The following is a 17,096-nucleotide window of genomic DNA, read 5'->3' as shown; positions in this document are numbered from 1 at the left end:
GTTTTTCTATCTTTTTTTGGGGACTATGTGACGTCGAACTTTTTAATCTTTGTTCACGTACTGCTATGCGTGTGAGAAAAACAGAAAAAAGAAAAGTTCACGGTATGGGTATGTAAAATAGATAAGTTGGATAAGATTAAATGATTTTAAAAGTATTGTTACGTGACGTTTGTCAACGCAAAATAATGTGATCAAGCATGTATTTCAAAAGAAGGGTGTAATACTAATAGATATATGTCTTTTCAGTATTAAAAAAATTACATTGTCGTTGGATCATAAATTGTTGGCCACTTTCTCCTCAAATTTATTTACATGAAAAATGGCGTATAAATGTGAGCTCCCGTCTTCCACCCTCTTATTTTATATCCAGTGAAAGTGTTGCTGTTCAGGAGTGAAAAAAAGAAAAATATGTTTGCTTCCTATCGAGCAAATCTATTAAGTATAAATCTTTGAACTAAAATTTAGCTAACACAAGCAAGGAGCCCAAAAAACAATAGGTTATTAATTCACATGAACACAGGGCAAAGATCATGGATCAGATTTATCAACTCCAATGCTTCACAAATGTACAAATTAAGGTCGCTTCAACGACTTGCCAATTTTTTTATGCTTCGTAAAGTTCCAGAATGTTTTCTTCTTATTTTTCCTTAAATCTATTTTTTTCTGATACCTCCGGTTTCTATATATTTCTCGGTCATTCAACCACTTGGAATAATTTTTCCCCGTCTTACACTCAAGGAAATCTGCAAGTTCATCATAATCGGACAATTTTTTGGGGTCTTCTATTATGCAATTAAGGAACATTCCCCCGTTGCAGCTTTTCTCTGTTCCGACCTCTAAGTTATAGGAGGTGAAGGAAACCGATGGCTCAGCCCTCAAGAAAACATAAAAGAAAAATAGTATCAAAATTTAAAAATGAAAACCAATCAACTCCAGGACACATGGGTGAAAACCATGAATAATATAACATAACATTAATTGATGCAATCTAAATAACACAAGTAAAATCACTGTTAAGCTAAACTAAATGGAATCACCCAAACTGAGTGTAACACTAATATGCTAAACTAAATGGAATCCCTCAAGATTTATGTACCCCACGTTCCCAGATAAGCAAATAGAAGTATGATATAATTTATTAATCTAATAAAGGATAATCCTCTAGTTTCCAAAGAGGCCATAACTACAGGGTATTTCAAAACCTTGATTGAAACAAACAACTAACAGCAAAATGAGTGGGCCTCAAACTACATAGCCTGCACAGAATGGTGTTTTCTTGGGATTAACAATTAATGAACTTATGATGGCTACTCAAACCCTACCATTCCATTCACTTGAGCAAGCCTAAGTGGCAGGGGAAGGATATTAGTAAATAGAGAAATTAAGAATATGTAACTTGAAAAGACTGCATCAGGTAAAGGCCAAAAAGAAAGAGATACCATATGTACCTTAAATTACATTCTCGAATTCTACGAAACTCTGCTGCAACTGTATAGACAGATCGCTTATCTCTAGCCCCCTGCAACATTTATCGATAATTTAGCATGCAATATAAACTAAATTTAAGATTCTAAGTTCATTAGAACTGAAGGCACAATTCACCTTTCCACTCTTATCAGATGGAATTTCAGACGAGCAAGGTTGCAATGGCAGACCCCTAAATGACCCCAAACCAACTAAATCTCCCTCTTCAAAAACAAATAGACACATCAGTGCCATAAGCACGAGTATACACCCCTTAGCTAGCAAATCAAGTCCATTGCCAAAACTTATAGATAGCAAGCCTATAAAGTGCACAAGCATTGATTTGGAGACTTTGTAATTTGATTTCTGAGTTTTCATCACATTATTAAATAAAGTTTGAATTGGTAAACAGAACTTAAATTGTTGAAAAAGGTCAATGATGCTGATCAAGAAATCATATTTCTCACGCACAGAGGCACTACCCATTGTTTTTAAACAATCTGAATCACTACCATTGCTTAGATACTTAATTGCCTGTAGCAATGAAACACTCATCAACTTCAATATGGCTGCAAGAAGGCATATATCTTGGGCACTAGTATTTTCCTTTATATGGTATACTGCATCTCCAGTGGTGTCCTGAGAGAAAGCTTGACGGATAATACAATCTAAGATTGAGGTAGTCACGTCCCTGCATGAATCAATAAATATGTACTGTCTCTCTTTCATAAATGCAATGTACTCAGCCAAAAGGTCAGCTTTTGTTTTGGAAGACATTTTGAATTGATAGGAGTCCCATGAATTATCTGATTTTGATAAGACTTGATTTAATCTGTTCCTTGTGCCTTGCTGGATATAAGATTCAAAAGTTGGCTGACCTCTCTCAACCAGGTATGAATTATAGGAACATTTCAACTCAACACAAAAGCCATCTATTTGCAAACTAGACACATGTGTAGAGTACAAGACAACAGATTTTTGAAGTGCTGTTAGGAGGTAATTCATATCTGGAGCTAAAATCTCTGAAGATAAGCCAGAACCAATGGCTTTAGAAACTGTTGAAAATATGTGTGCCTGGAACATCTTTGGTGCAGAAAGCACAACAGGGTCAATCAGCAACATCATGGAGGGCGCAAGGCTAAGTTTAGGAAATCTAAAATCCTTGTTACAATGTAAAAATAATCCACTTGTGAAATCGTCAAATGCTTTCTCATTAGAAACTGACACGATGAAATGGGTAGTTATCACCTCCAGGACACTGACAATATCACCTTGTTTGAAATGGCACACAAATTTTTTTTCACAGGTGGAAGCCACTGAATCAGCAATCATAAGATGTCTTCTCAAAGATTGATGTCTTAAAAGTTCATCTGCAAATACCTGATATAACAAGTTCAATTTAGATGGATAGAACTCGAGTAAGAATTAGAATCATATACAAATTTCCATGTGGCAGATGTTTAAAATGCACAAAACTAAACATAATGGCATATATCAGAATATTATTATTAGATGACTACAGACATGTAAATATTTTTTTATATGATGTAACAATCATCAATAGGAAAAAACTTACATATAGTTCTATAGGTGTAGTATGTGTTGTTGTCCAATTAGAATTGGAGTTTCACCTCGATAATATGCATAATCTATTAAAGCAAACCTTTTTTCGCATTACCAAGGTGACACTCCAACTATAATTGGAGAACAGTACATACAACACCTATGGAACTGTGTGTAAGTTTTGTCCTAATTAATATTAGAGGGACAAGCCTTGGCACAACAGTAAGTTGTTGCCTGGTGACCTGGAAGTTAAGTTCAAATCCTGGAAACAACCACCCTGCCTGCAGGGGTAAAACTGTGTATATCTACCCTCCCCAGACCTCACCAAGTAGAAGCCTCATGCACTGAAAAACCCCTTTCGTAACAATCCCTATCACATAGACGTTTGGTTCCGTCCAAGTTGAAACTAAAAACTCAAACTCAAGTGAACTGATGAAACAAAACTATTTTTTCCCATTTCCTGATTTCTCTCCACTATACTTTATTTCCAGAAACTAGAAGACTTTACCATCAAATTAAAATCAGAATCTCATTGCCACATTACATCTGTCCAAAAAGGTTACACTAGGCAACAAAATAGAAACGAGGGAAAAAGCATAAGTGTAGTGGAGATTAGAATGCTGAGTTGGAAAAGACAAGAATAGGAACAATTTCATTGCATCTGAGAGAAGATGAAGGAAAGTTGTCTCAGGCCCCAAGCTGATTTTGGTCATGTCAGAGGCGGACTAGTAATGGTTTTAGTAAAACACAAATCAACTAGAAATTAATCAGATAAAAAAGGAGAAGGAAAATCTTAAGAGAAACCACAAAAAAGACTTCACTCTATGTAGCTTCAGGAAAAAAATGTTTATCACAGAGTCTAACAGCATTGTTTGATCCATGTAGTAGTCTATACTAAGACTCTGTATGGTTAAAATTCCCCATAAACATTTATTGGAGAATAAAATATGAAGGCAAAATGCTTTGAGCTTCTCCATAAACTAAAATCAACTTCTGCAATTAACTTTTGAAAAAGTTAAACGAAAAGAGCTTCAATAAAAGTCAGGTGCATAAGTTGATTTTTTAGCTTATGCAAGAACTCAATTCACTTTACCTTCTTGTTTTCTTCTCCTATAGATAAATTTATTCAAACAAGACCTAAATCTAGAACAAAAACAATAACAGAAATCTTAGACTTCTAGATTTAAAAACATAATAGACAAAACTTGTATGCAAATAAGAGCTCAAACCAAAAGCTATATCTAATTAGAAGCTAAATGTATAAGAACTCAAACCAAAAGCCACATCTAATTAGAAGCTACATGTATAATTAGGTACCAAATTATCATATACAATAACATCAAGCAATTAATTGGAACATATAGCTGAAAAACACAATATATAATAAATATCTCAACACCGAACCTACCTCAAGCAGCGCGCATATAAACGGACCGTAAGAATCAGGAAGCTCCAAGTCCACGTCCTCGGAGAGGAAGTTGCGGAAGCGCAAGCCGCGACGTTCGGCGACATCGAGGGAGAGGAAGGAGTTCAAGACGCGAAGAAGGGAACGGCACTTGAGGAGGAGAAACTTCTGATCGGAGTGCGGGAGCGTCAGGAGAAGAAGACAGCAGCGCAGAACGAGAGAAAGGTCTTCAACAATTGGCCACAGCCGTGAATACGGAGGCGGAAGAGACCAAGCGTGAGGGTCATGGTGGCGCAGAGGCAGAGCGGAGAAAAATCGGCGGAAGGTGGAGTTGAGTTGGTCGAAGAGGGTTTCGCAAACGCTGCGAAGGTCTTTGTCTTTGAGGATTATTGGATCTTGAGCGGTGGCGTTGGAGAGTGATTCGTACAATTTCTTTGCGTCTTCCATTAGGTTTCCATAGCCTCTGACCTCACTGAAGGCGGGAAACTCAAGAGACCACACAACACAAGCTCTCGAAACTGTACTGAGTCAATTTGACTGCTTTCGGGTGCAGGAGAGTATAAGGGTGAGTGAAAATGGATTTTGCAAAATTATTTGTTGAAATTAATTTTAAAATAATGTGATTTATATTTAAATAATTTTAACTTTTAAATTGCTATTAATAAAATTGGTTTAATTACCAATTTTATCACTTAACTTTTATTATTTTACAAATTTTATCACTAAAGTTTTATTTTTAAAAATTTTATCACTCAAGTTTTTAATTTTTGTTTATTTTACTACTGTAGACGAATTTTTTTTACAAAACTAAGTAATTTTGTAAAATTATATATTAGGTGGTTTCATAAATTATTTATTTAGATGATTATAACTTTTGACATTGGTTATAATTGTCATGTAGAAAATTGATTTTTTTATATAGGTTATAACTATAACTGATGTAAAATAATTTGAAAAAATAATTTTTTATATCTTTTTGTTATCAACATGATTGTAAAATAAAAAAAAAAACCAAAAATTTGGATTATAAAATTTGCAAAATGTTAAAATTTAGAAGGTAAAATTTGTGAAATAAAAAACTTTAAATAAAATCTACAAAATTATAAAAATTAAGTGGTAAAATTTGTAAAAATAAAATTTAAATGATAAAATTTACAAAATAATAAATTTTCAGTTGTTTGCAATTAAGCCAATAAATTTTTTATATGTTGATGCAATTGGCAATTAATTGTTCCTTGAGTGGTCAAGATTCCATCTTAAGTACATGCACATAGAAAAACTATGGTGGCTCCTGACAAAGGGATATTTCATTTTTATCCAAAAAATAGTAATAAAATTAAACATAATTATTAACTCAGTAAAAAGATTACTTAAAATTATTTCAACTCAAAATTAAGTTTAAATCATAACCAATTTTTTAACATGAAATCAAACACATGTAAATATTTATCTACAATCATGTTTATTTATCTTTGAATGTGGTGATTAATGATTCTTTTTTTTCTTAATTAACATCTAGCCTTCAATTTTTATTTTATTTTTCAGCCCTTACTTCAAGTTGTAATTTTAAAAGCTGGACTAAGCCAACCGATTTGATTGGGACTTGGTGGATCAACTAGTTTGATTGAACTATTGGATCAGACATGTCATTTGCCTATTGTGTCTCAATCTACTTGACTGGGTTGTTGGTTGGACCAATAGACCACATGTCAATTTGGCCTAGTTGATTGTAGGTCAAGTTGAATCGCATGAAAACATGTGTAGTGGGCCTCATTGCAAGCAATGGCAAAAAAAAATATGGATAAAATGTTAAAATTATGGTAGCCAAGCTCTAACTTGGGACAAGGCACTAACTTGGAATAGCATATTAACACTACACCATAGCATATATTTAACAATTGAACCATAAAAATATTATATATACTTAATCTTAATTATAAAGTCACCATTGAATCATAAAATTTATTTTTTATTATTGACTTAGTAATTCAATGCTTTGATCGGGCCGATCAAATGCTTTGTTTTTAAAATTATGTTTCAAGTAATCTAATACTATTATAGTTCTCCTTCTTTCATCTCTGAGACATTAGTTAGAGAAAAAGTTATACAGTTAGTAAAACAAATGAAAACCATGAGTTTATTCTCATAATATGATAAGAGAGGAGATGATTGATTCAAATATATTAGTTCTACATGCAAAGATTATCATATCATGTACTGATTCAAATATCTTAGTTATACATGCCCATGTCAAGACACAAAATTAAGGACGAAAGTACAATCCTAAGAAAGAGCAACGTTCGGATAAAAGGTGGAGATAATGATATTTTTTGCTTTACAACAAAGAATTAAAAGATGGACAAAGTGTAACCTGTGATCTTCTATCCACAGCTCTTAGCTTTACTCTTTTGTAATCCTAAACTCACACTTTGATTCAACATCCGAATGCACTTAAGTAGTTAGTCATTGTTCCTTGGCAACCTATATTATGATTACCAACAATAACCCTAATTTCGTAGGCGTCATCACTACATTCATGCATTAGGATTGAGATTCTCAAGAATACATACTCCATCAGAGTTTATTATAAATTTAATATTTTTAATTTCTTAGGCACACTCGCTTAAGACTCAAGCATTGGGTTCTAAATATTCAAGAATACACTCAACCACACGCCTTTTTTCCCAAATCCAGTGTAATTACATGTCTCGATTCTCAGTTTAATCTAAAATACATTTTCTTAGGCTAAGTTTAACTAGTTGATTCTATCACACCAAATGCATTAAGCAAATAGAACAGGACTGAATCATAAAGAATGAAATTGAAACAGAAATAAGTAATGCATGGAGTACAAAACAAAATTTCAATCATCACAAAATAAAATGAAAAAAAAAACTTAGCACAATATGAGGCAAGAGGAAAATTCCGGGATGCACTTCATTAAAGCTCCATATGTTTTTCTAAAGCACAACTATTGTAAAACTTCTCGAAACTCAAACTCCCTCTCGCACTAATAACTCACAATAGTAGAGAAAAACTAAGAAATTATGGAAAAATGGTGGAAGTCGTGTAAAAAGGCCTAAAACATGAATTGATAATGTTGTGCACAGTGCACACCATCATTGTGCAATGAAATTAGGATTTGGGTCATCAATCAACATTGGGCACACATCTTTGTGCAAATTCCATTTTTCTATTTTTGTTGGTGAGCCTTCCACCACTAGGTGTCCTTATAACTAAAATGATAATGATGATTAAAATAGACACAAGTCCTTTATTGAGTTTGAGAAACTCGACAACATCAAGCATTGAGTTACCCATTAGGTGGTGGTCGGTGGAATCATTTTCTTGACATTCCTTCAAAATTGCACCTGTATTTCAACAATCATCTGGGAAAAAAATCCAATTTCTAACAACATTTCTAATATTTACTAAATAGACTAAATTATAATTTTTTATTAATTTCTTAAAATTTTGAATATTTATTTCTCTAAATTGGTTTAATAATTCTCTATTAATTGAATATTCATTTTGGTCCATGTGTTCTTTTAGCAATATGCCCTGCTTGATACCCGTAAAAAGATTTAAACGACACTTTGAAAGTGTATGTATTTGAATTTCATTCATAAGTGGAGAGTCAAATACATGTTGTAATATTTTCTTATGTTCCATGTTTGAGGTTCGATTTTTCCTTCCAATGTCTCTAATTGATATACTAATATATGCTCATTTTTTAGTAGCTTAAATATTTTTATAGGAGCCTTCCCAATACAAAGCCAACTTCCCATCCTCATTCATAATTTTTTAAAATTAATTTTAATATACATATTATTTTTACTCTAATTATTTGCGTAAAATTATTTATAGACAAGATAATAAAATATTTATTTTTTTAATCATTCATATTAACATATTTTTAGTATTATTAGTTAAGAATTATTAATTTTTTCAAATAATCAAAATTTACATTTTAAATATTTTTAAATTTACAAAATTTGATCATTTGAAAAAATTAATAACTCTTAATTAATAATACATAGAAAATATTAATGTAATTAACTAAATAAAATAAATATGTTAGTAATTTATTACCTTATCTATAAATAATGAGTCATAAGTTCAATTTCTGTTAACATACATTTAATATTTTTTATATAAGTGTCATTCCGAAAATTATCAAATCAAAATCATAAATTTAAAATTATAATTAAATAATAATATAAAATTGTTTTACAATTTGATTAGATACTTTTTTTCCTCGGTACCTAATGCTTTTGTTGAAACTTATTACGTGCTACCATTTTGTTGAGTTCACTATTGATCATTTCTTACCTTTCTCAGGTTAAAATTCATCCTTATGAATATGGTTAATCGTTATATAATACATTAATTTATTTGACTTCACTATTTTATATTAAAATCACGTGATTATATTAAATTTATATTAAAAATTATTCATATAAGGTGAATTCTAATTTTTATTATTATTATTTATTAAAATATTTTTCTCATAATATATTCAATTTCATTTTGTTCATTTTAAATTATTTTTTTAAAAAAATTAATAATATTCATTTTTTTATGTTTGTCTTTCTCGTTTCTTATTTATGTTAACAACAAGTAGCTATGTAGCTAAAATCAGAGTTGCTAAAGGGCTTTTGCTATATCCATTTCCAATTTTATTAAATACACTATCCTTCTCCTTTTGTTTTAAAAATAAGTAAACTACTTAAATAACCTTCTCCTTTTAAACCTTTTTCTTTCCCTCACACTCCCTTTTTAGTCCAACAACACACTCCCTATTTCATAGCACAAGTCAAGGACACACTCCCTCCCTTTTACACTCCATTCATTCCCTTTTGATTTATTGTTTTGTCTCGCTTGCTCAATCTCTTACTTTAGTGTTATGGTTTTTTCATCTTTCAAACTATAATGTAGAATGATTATGTTTTCAATTATTTTTCTTCTTTGTTTTATTTTTGTTCACTCACATAATACCATTGATGTCTCTCATTTTTATATATGTTATTATGTAGACTATATCTTAATTTTGTCCAAGTTGCTACAATGAAATGTTTCTTAGAGTCTCCTAAATTGAAGGACCAATAACATCATATATTTTTCCCAGTTTAACTGCTTCACTATTAATTTTGTTTCCTTCTTTATATGGGGTTTTTAATGGTCCTAATGTTGTGCTTGGATTTTTCCAAATATTTTTCCTTAACAATTTGGGAAGTACTGTTTGAAATGCTAAAAACAAAACATTGTTTTAGAAAATACATTTTGAAATAATAATTATATATTAACGTTATGAGTATAAAGGTTATATATAATAATCAAAAGAACAAGTTACACATGTCTCTCTTGTGTTATGGACTTATTACATATGTACATCTTCATTTTTAATCACCAACATAAAATCCCCTAAGTTTTACAAGTTCATTGCACATACACCTCGTGTACAATAACAAAGTTAATTCTATTAAACCATAATCATCACGTGTCGTGCACATGTTTCTTTAATGAAATGCTTAGACAAAATTGTCCATCGTTTTCCTCATTGTCAAACGCCCGCTCTCCTTCAATGTTCAACTTTCTTTCTTCTTCCATCTCTTCTCCATCAGTCTCAAAGATCCCAACAAATAAAAAGGTTTTGTAAAATTGGTTGAGAACTTTGGTAAAGTAAGGAAATTCGATCAAAACCATGAAAGAAATTTGTATTTCGTTCTAAGACATAAGAGGATTTTTAAAAGATGATTCTATATGTGTTTTCATTGAACGATTCTATTCTATGTTTTTTTTCTCCAAGTTTGTAAATCAGATTTGTGAAATTGATTGAGGAGTTTTCTTCCCCTTTGAAAGAAGAGCAAAATGTGTCCAAGATTGATATGTTTTGGTATCGGAGATGAGAGATCCAAAAAGCAAAACACCAATCCGTTGATGGATTCTGGTGAAGACCTGGGCATGTTCATGTAGAACCCTGTGCGTTTCAAACCCTAGCACAAATTGCGACACACAAAATGCAGCACCAGAGCCCAAACACGTGCTATTTCGCCAATGTGTCACTTAGGAATCGAACAACATCTGATTTTCATGGTTGGTTTATTTTGTTGTTAGTTTCAATCTGTTAATAACTTAAAAAAAATAAAAAAGTTTATAGAACTTGTATAGAAAAAAATTTGGCACCATCAGATATTAACTCCTTCGCAAATGTGTGTGGTTGAAGGTGCACTAGCAAGAAAAGAGATAGAAGATCTTGGGTCTAGTTTGTTATAGTTCTTATTTATTCTAAGTGGTTTCGATTGTGTCTAATTTGTTTTTACAAATTTTGTGTGCAATTTTTGTTTTATACAAATGTTCTTGCAATGGAAACCATAGATTCGAAACATTTAATTGCTCAAGTTTACAACTTGTTTAATTAGCTTATCACGGAGAAAGGTTAAGTGGGAAGGATTTTTTTGACCTTTCACTAAAAAATTATCACCTTAGTTAATGGAGAGGCTAGGAAAAATGAAAGTAAGACATTTTAATGAAGAAAAGACAAGTGTAATTTATTTTAATTAAAATTAGAAAAAACAATGAAAGTGTGTATTTAGCAAAAAAGGGGGAAAAATATATAGGAAAAGCCATTGTAATATGGTCTTGTTGGACTTAGAGGTAAAAGTGTAAAAATTTTGGTAACTCAACCCGATCCAAATTTCAGAACAAGAAAAACATATTAGAGATATTAAAATAAAGACAAAGTATTTGTATTTTGTAAGACTTAAATTAAAAAAATAATATATTAAATAAATAATATCATAAAACAATTGTTATTTGATGAAGCATCATTTTGTACGAAATATTTGTAAAAAAATTAAATAAAAATTAATATATCAAATAGATTAAAAATATATTTAAATATTAGTCAAATATCTAACTTATTTTGATACGGTATTTTTTAATATTATAGATTTTTTTCATGCGTCAGAGATTATATATGTCTCTTAACCTATTAAACTAGAGACTAATCTCACGCTTGCGTGCAAACTGTAATTAGTCCAAAAAAATTTTGCTTATAAAAGGAATAGATGAATTATTTTATTAAATAGTTATTCATATCTAAACACAATAAAATATTATGACTATAATATAGACAAAATGGATGGATTGATCCAACCTGATCCACTTGGTTTGACGTGAATAATTGACTAGATGAGATTAGTCCATATTCTACACAATCCTTATTTTTGAAATCCAGCCAACCATGTTAATATATTTTTTTAGTCTAAATTTATATATAAATTTTAAAAAAACATTAAGAAATATCGAGTCAAAATTGATCCCCTCAATTTCAAGTTGACCTGATGGGCCCATCAAATCAGCCCAATTTTATTTGGGCTAACATTTTATTACAACTCAATCGATTTTGGCAGCTTTATTTATTACCGTGTGAATCTTATTAGTTATAAAAGGATAGATAGATAATTAAAAAATAAAATAAATTATGTGCATCCCTATAAAAGCCAGTAGGATAGGATATTTGAATAAGATCACATTTTAGGTTGTTTTGAGAAAGCAAAAAGAAAATCAGTAGGCGTAGAGAACAGCAAAGAAAGAGGAATAATGGAGCAGGAAGAGCACGAAGTGTACGGTGCAGACATTCCCGACGAGGAGATTGACATGGACGCAGACGCCGAGCAACAAGATGAGCAACTTGCCCCCAATCACACAAACAAGGTTAGGGTTTTGGTGTTAGGTTTAGGTTACGTTACTTTTCTTCCCTCTCTCTCTCTCTCTCTCTCTCTCTCTCATTAGCCTCAAATCAACGAGTATCGTGAAATTGTTAGGAACTGGAGGACATGAAGAAGAGGCTGAAGGAGATCGAGGAGGAAGCTAGCGCCCTTCGCGAAATGCAGGCCAAGGTCGAGAAAGAGATGGGCGCTGTTCAAGGTTTGGTTGTTTCATTCGTTCAGATCTCTTTGTTAATTAGCGCTACACTGCTACAGCTTCTGTTTCTTAACTTTGATTATTTTTTTTTTGTTTTTTTGTTTTAAGATTCGTCGGGCACTTCCGCAACTCAAGCTGAAAAGGAGGAAGTGGATGCTCGGTCAATCTATGTTGGTAATGTGAGGGTTTCATATCTTTGTTGTACTTCTTTTTAATCTCTTATTACGCTGCATTAGTTGTTTGGTTTAGCTGTTTTTTGAACTGTGCTTTCCTATGATGATGCTTGCTAGTTGGTGTATCTTTGTTGTGTAGTTCTTTGATAACTTTAGGGTTTCAAGGTCTTAAAGTCTTTCTTTGTCACTATTCGCTAACAGATTCACAGATTTGCCTTTTTGATCAATTTTTGTTTGACATCGGTGACGATAAATGTTGCTTTAGTTGTAAAGGCTTTCCTGCGATAGAAAAACTCGTATGCTGATAAAATATTTGTATAGCTTGTTGTCTAATCATGGTGGATTCGTGGGGTAGTTTTAACCTTTGACAGAAATCACAGGAGACATATTCATATGTTATCCCCTATAATTTTAAAATAATTGCCAAGGATCTTGGCCTTTAATTTAATTATAGTCAATAAAGGAACGAGAAGTTAGTTTAAAGGTGAGATCCATAACTGCACACTGTGCTGCTTTTTTTTTTTTTTTTTCCTTCTCAAAAAGCAGGGTGTCCATGTTTGGATATCAAGTGTCACTTTTTGGAAAGTATTTTAACTGTCTAGATTCCTTGCATGTAGGCTTACCATAATCTTTTAATTACGAAAACTAGGGTACTTATTATCTTTGTATTTATATTTTCTTGGTATCTTTATTGTATTTGCTCCGCGGTGTATTGAATGGATTCATCACAGGCCTCTCTTTTCTCTCTCTGAACAGTGCCACTACAAGCCCACTCCCCCAAATTGAGCTAACAAGCATGTAGAATCGTTTTCTGGTAAGCTTGAGTGAACTCATTTGGGATCAGCTCAAGCTTGCAAGTTGGAGACCGATTGTGCGGGTCCATCACGGCTCGCATTTCAGACCAAAATGACAACCTTTCTTAGCTGTTTTAAGGCACTACTAAAACTGTGTGTGAGTCATGTTAGGGTTTGCTTTCTCTCTGTTGGAAGGCATGGTTCTCGTTGGGTTTTTTCAGGCCATTTACCATTTAGTGATTTATATGAATCATTAGTATTTCTTTCATGGACTTTTCCCATTTTTTATATGGTTCCTTGCTTCAAAAAGCCTAAAAACTACTATTTAAATACAAGAATAACACCAAGTGTTATTTTTACCCAAGGCTTTGCTATTTCGGGCCTTTTAACCGAAATACATGAATCCTTAATATTAATACCTTAATGATGCTCATAAGTATGATGATATTGGGTTATGCCGGTTTTGCCATCATTTTGTTTGACCATATTTCAGATTTCTCTGGTAATTTTTAAAATTTCATACATTTTCCCAATTTCCCTACATCAGAAAGAAAAATGGGGGTTCAAAACCCTTCAGTCTTCAAAGAATGACACAGTTGGTTGCTGCTCTGTTCCTTTGCACCACTTGTCTCTGAATGATGACTTATTTTCCAGCAAAGCCTTTGCTTTTCCATTAGCCTAACATGTTTTTAGGCAGCCCTTGGATGCATTCTGGAAGACCCTTAACTTTGTCAAGTCTACTCCTTTTTTCCAGACTCTATTCATAGTTCATACACACATGTTTGCCTCTTTTCTATATTCGCTGCAACTTCTTCTGTGATTCCATCCTGTGTTTCTCTTTTTTTCTTTGCTGTTGATTATTAAATGCACCCCCTCTTTAGCGAACCACGGCATCATCTCTGTCACAATCATCCCAAAAGGGCACCTCAGCTTAGCTCTACTCATCATTGCTATCGAATTGTTAATTATCCCTTTAGATTGATGGCGATTGTGTGTCTAGCCTATTTTTATTATTATTATTGATATGCATTTAATTTTCTGTAATTTTTAGCATTTATACGTGAGTAGTATAAATTTCATACATGCCTTTTCCCTTATCTCTTCAGTACAGTGGCCATCTAGCTTTCTGCTATCTTGATACAGTGTTTTTGAAGTTGGCGGCTCTTTGATACTATTCAGAATTGACAACTCTATGCCTACATACCTAGTAGCTGAAATGTGATGCCCCTAGACATATCTCTGAAAAGTTAGCCTCTTTGCTATAAAGTTTTAAGCCCCAATGTGCAGTTTTGCAGCCTAGCTGGCAAACTGAACAAAACTGACATTGTAGATACCTGTGTCTGGTTAACCCTAAGGCTAAGCATCTTTATTGTAGTTTTGAAATCAGCACATTCAGGTGGCCATCTCACCTTTTTGAGCAACTGGACCTCTTTGAGCATCATTGGACCCTACTATTCACATCAACCTCACACTGACTGCATGTTAATGCTTATTTTAAGCTTAATCCATTTGCTGCTTGCAGCAAGACCACATTAATTTATTTGGTATTTTGACTGTGATATCTTACTGTTACAGTCATGTCTACTGCATGCTCAATTTTTCTGTTGGATGTTTCTAATTTAAAATATAATCTTATATAGTTTCAACAGAGTGTTGTATTTATTAAACTGGTTTCCAAATTATGTTTCAGGTTGACTATGCATGTACGCCTGAAGAAGTCCAGCAGCATTTTCAGTCCTGTGGAACTGTGAACAGGGTGACAATACTGACAGACAAATTTGGTCAACCAAAAGGGTTTGCTTATGTAGAGTTTGTTGAGATTGATGCCGTGCAGAATGCTCTCCTGTTAAATGAATCAGAATTGCATGGTCGACAACTGAAGGTCTTTACTATTAGATAATGTGTAAATTCAAATAGTCACTCCATGTTTCTTTGGTTATACCTGAATCTGGTTTTCCATTCAGGTGTCTGCCAAGCGTACAAATGTTCCTGGAATGAAGCAATATTTTGGAAGAAGACCTGCTGGTTTCCGATCTAGGAGGCCTTTCATGTCTGCTCCATTCTTTCCACCATATGGTTATGGGTAAGCAGTTATCAGAAACTGGATATAATGAAAAATTTACCGTGGATTTGATGTTGCTTTTCTCTGTGCTATATGAATTTTGATGATTTAGATAGTAAAAATGTTTTTCCGTTGAAATGGTGCTTTACATCTAGTCTGGCATTTCTAAGTAACAAATATATTTGCTAACATGTCAGTAATACATCTTGTGATAGGTCTCGCTATCTGTTTCTTTACAAACTTTTAAACATGAATTAAACTGATTTCCAAGTTATACATTCCTATTACCATGACCATTTAACAACATAACAGAATGCTACTTTAATTTTTTTTTTGTTTTCTTATGGGCACACATGACACAAACATATAAGAAAGTATTGGATTTTTTTTAAAACTTTGGTATGTCTCCTCAAGTGTTCTTATTGGGTAGTAGAGACATTGAATACGACCCTTTTAAAATGTTGGTATTTGAAAGGATCATGGTCCTCTCATAAAGAACATGATTATGTTATGTAAAAGATGGAAAGACAATTAATTAATGGGACCTACGCAAATAATACTGGGCCCTACTATAATTGTTTTGTGATTTTCTCTCACGCAACATGAATTTGTCATATTTCTTATTACTAACACGAGAGTGTCAATACTAATTAATCATATAAATTAGATTTAAGTTCCATGCATGTGAACTTTACCGCAGTGCTAGAGTTCGAATACTGCTGACAGAACTTTGTGGCCAGGGTCATGCCATCAGATACTCATGTGGGGACTAGCTCCTCACCCAAAAGTTGTAGCATTACCTTGTGGGAGAACCCCTCCCACCTACAAAAAAACCTGAAGAAAACCATAGAAGCATGCATGCTATTCTAGTTATTAAATGAGATCTGGTCCCACTTGTTATTAAGAGAAAAATAAATCTTGATCAGCCATATATATGATTATAGAACAGTTCTGAGTTCTCACTTGATATGAATGTGATTGTGTAAAAAAGTTTAACATAATGGCAATGGATGAAAGCTAAGTTTTAATTGCTCCGATTGTCATTCTTTCCGTGATTTGATAAAATGCTATTACTTCTTCCCGAGGACTTACCTTTTTATGATTAAATCATTTTGATATGCAGAAGGGTTCCAAGGTATAGAAGACCCACTCGATACAGGCCATACTAGTGCACATTCTCAGTTTAATAGGTGATCACATATTAATTATGATGAGACAGGGCGTTGTTAATTTGCCATTGTAATAATTTTCGTTGGTGGAGCAAGAACATAAGCTTTCGTTTACACAGAAGTTAGATGTCCTTGCCTGTTAACGCTGTAGAATGTATGATGCGAACAAATGTAGTTTTGATCACTTGGCTACCCATCTTGAATGTTGATAGCACTCGGCACTCCGGTTTTTACTTATACAGTGATGGAGGCAACTATGCAGGGGGGAATTTCAATAGTTTGTTAGTTTGAACATCAAAATTAGACTATTCAGTGCAATGTTGGATTTTTTAAAGAATTGATATTAACAGTGTTGGAATTGGTTACGTGCTTGCTACCGAAGTCAGTTCTTACTTAAAGCTAGCTATTTTTACTGTTATTGCGTGGCATATCCCAACTCAGGAAATTTGGGTTCAAAGAAAATGATTAATTATTCTGTTTGAGAACTTACACCAGGCTGTGTTCTTGTAATGCGTTAGATTGTTGCCGCTTTGATTG

General features: G+C 32.8%; 2 protein-coding genes across 2 annotated transcripts; one reads left to right on the top strand and one right to left on the bottom strand.

Moving 5' to 3' along the window:
• Positions 1 to 519: 519 nt before the first annotated feature.
• Positions 520 to 4,982, bottom strand: LOC100808041 (uncharacterized). The gene is made up of 4 exons (XM_006589258.4): positions 4,436 to 4,982; positions 1,603 to 2,844; positions 1,449 to 1,519; positions 520 to 874 (listed from the first exon to the last, which is right to left on the bottom strand). Exons 1-4 carry the CDS (start codon positions 4,877 to 4,879, stop codon positions 574 to 576), a joined length of 2,058 nt encoding a protein of 685 aa, XP_006589321.1. The 5' UTR covers positions 4,880 to 4,982; the 3' UTR covers positions 520 to 573.
• A 6,978-nt stretch (positions 4,983 to 11,960) lies between these two features.
• LOC100527139 (RNA recognition motif-containing protein) lies at positions 11,961 to 16,954 on the top strand. Its single transcript, NM_001248545.2, has 6 exons — positions 11,961 to 12,151; positions 12,262 to 12,364; positions 12,470 to 12,540; positions 15,019 to 15,210; positions 15,293 to 15,411; positions 16,514 to 16,954. Exons 1-6 carry the CDS (start codon positions 12,038 to 12,040, stop codon positions 16,557 to 16,559), a joined length of 645 nt encoding a protein of 214 aa, NP_001235474.2. The 5' UTR covers positions 11,961 to 12,037; the 3' UTR covers positions 16,560 to 16,954.
• The last annotated feature ends 142 nt before the right edge of the window (positions 16,955 to 17,096 follow it).

The sequence above is a fragment of the Glycine max genome, chromosome 10 (assembly GCF_000004515.6).
Source record: "Glycine max cultivar Williams 82 chromosome 10, Glycine_max_v4.0, whole genome shotgun sequence".
NCBI classification, from domain to species: Eukaryota; Viridiplantae; Streptophyta; class Magnoliopsida; order Fabales; family Fabaceae; genus Glycine; species Glycine max.
This window is presented reverse-complemented; position numbering and strand designations above follow the sequence as displayed.

What these genes read in the sequence shown, in the direction of transcription:
- LOC100808041 (XM_006589258.4), bottom strand. Translation starts at nt 4,879, where the DNA reads ATGGAAGACGCAAAGAAATTGTACGAATCACTCTCCAACGCCACCGCT. An exon ending in TTATATGCGCGCTGCTTGAG is followed by an intron (nt 2,845 to 4,435) that starts GTAGGTTCGGTG and finishes TTGTTATATCAG; the next exon opens with GTATTTGCAGATGAACTTTT. An exon ending in ATTCGAGAATGTAATTTAAG is followed by an intron (nt 875 to 1,448) that starts GTACATATGGTA and finishes TGTTTTCTTGAG; the next exon opens with GGCTGAGCCATCGGTTTCCT.
- LOC100527139 (NM_001248545.2), top strand. Translation starts at nt 12,038, where the DNA reads ATGGAGCAGGAAGAGCACGAAGTGTACGGTGCAGACATTCCCGACGAG. An exon ending in CCCCCAATCACACAAACAAG is followed by an intron (nt 12,152 to 12,261) that starts GTTAGGGTTTTG and finishes TGAAATTGTTAG; the next exon opens with GAACTGGAGGACATGAAGAA. An exon ending in GGTCAATCTATGTTGGTAAT is followed by an intron (nt 12,541 to 15,018) that starts GTGAGGGTTTCA and finishes ATTATGTTTCAG; the next exon opens with GTTGACTATGCATGTACGCC.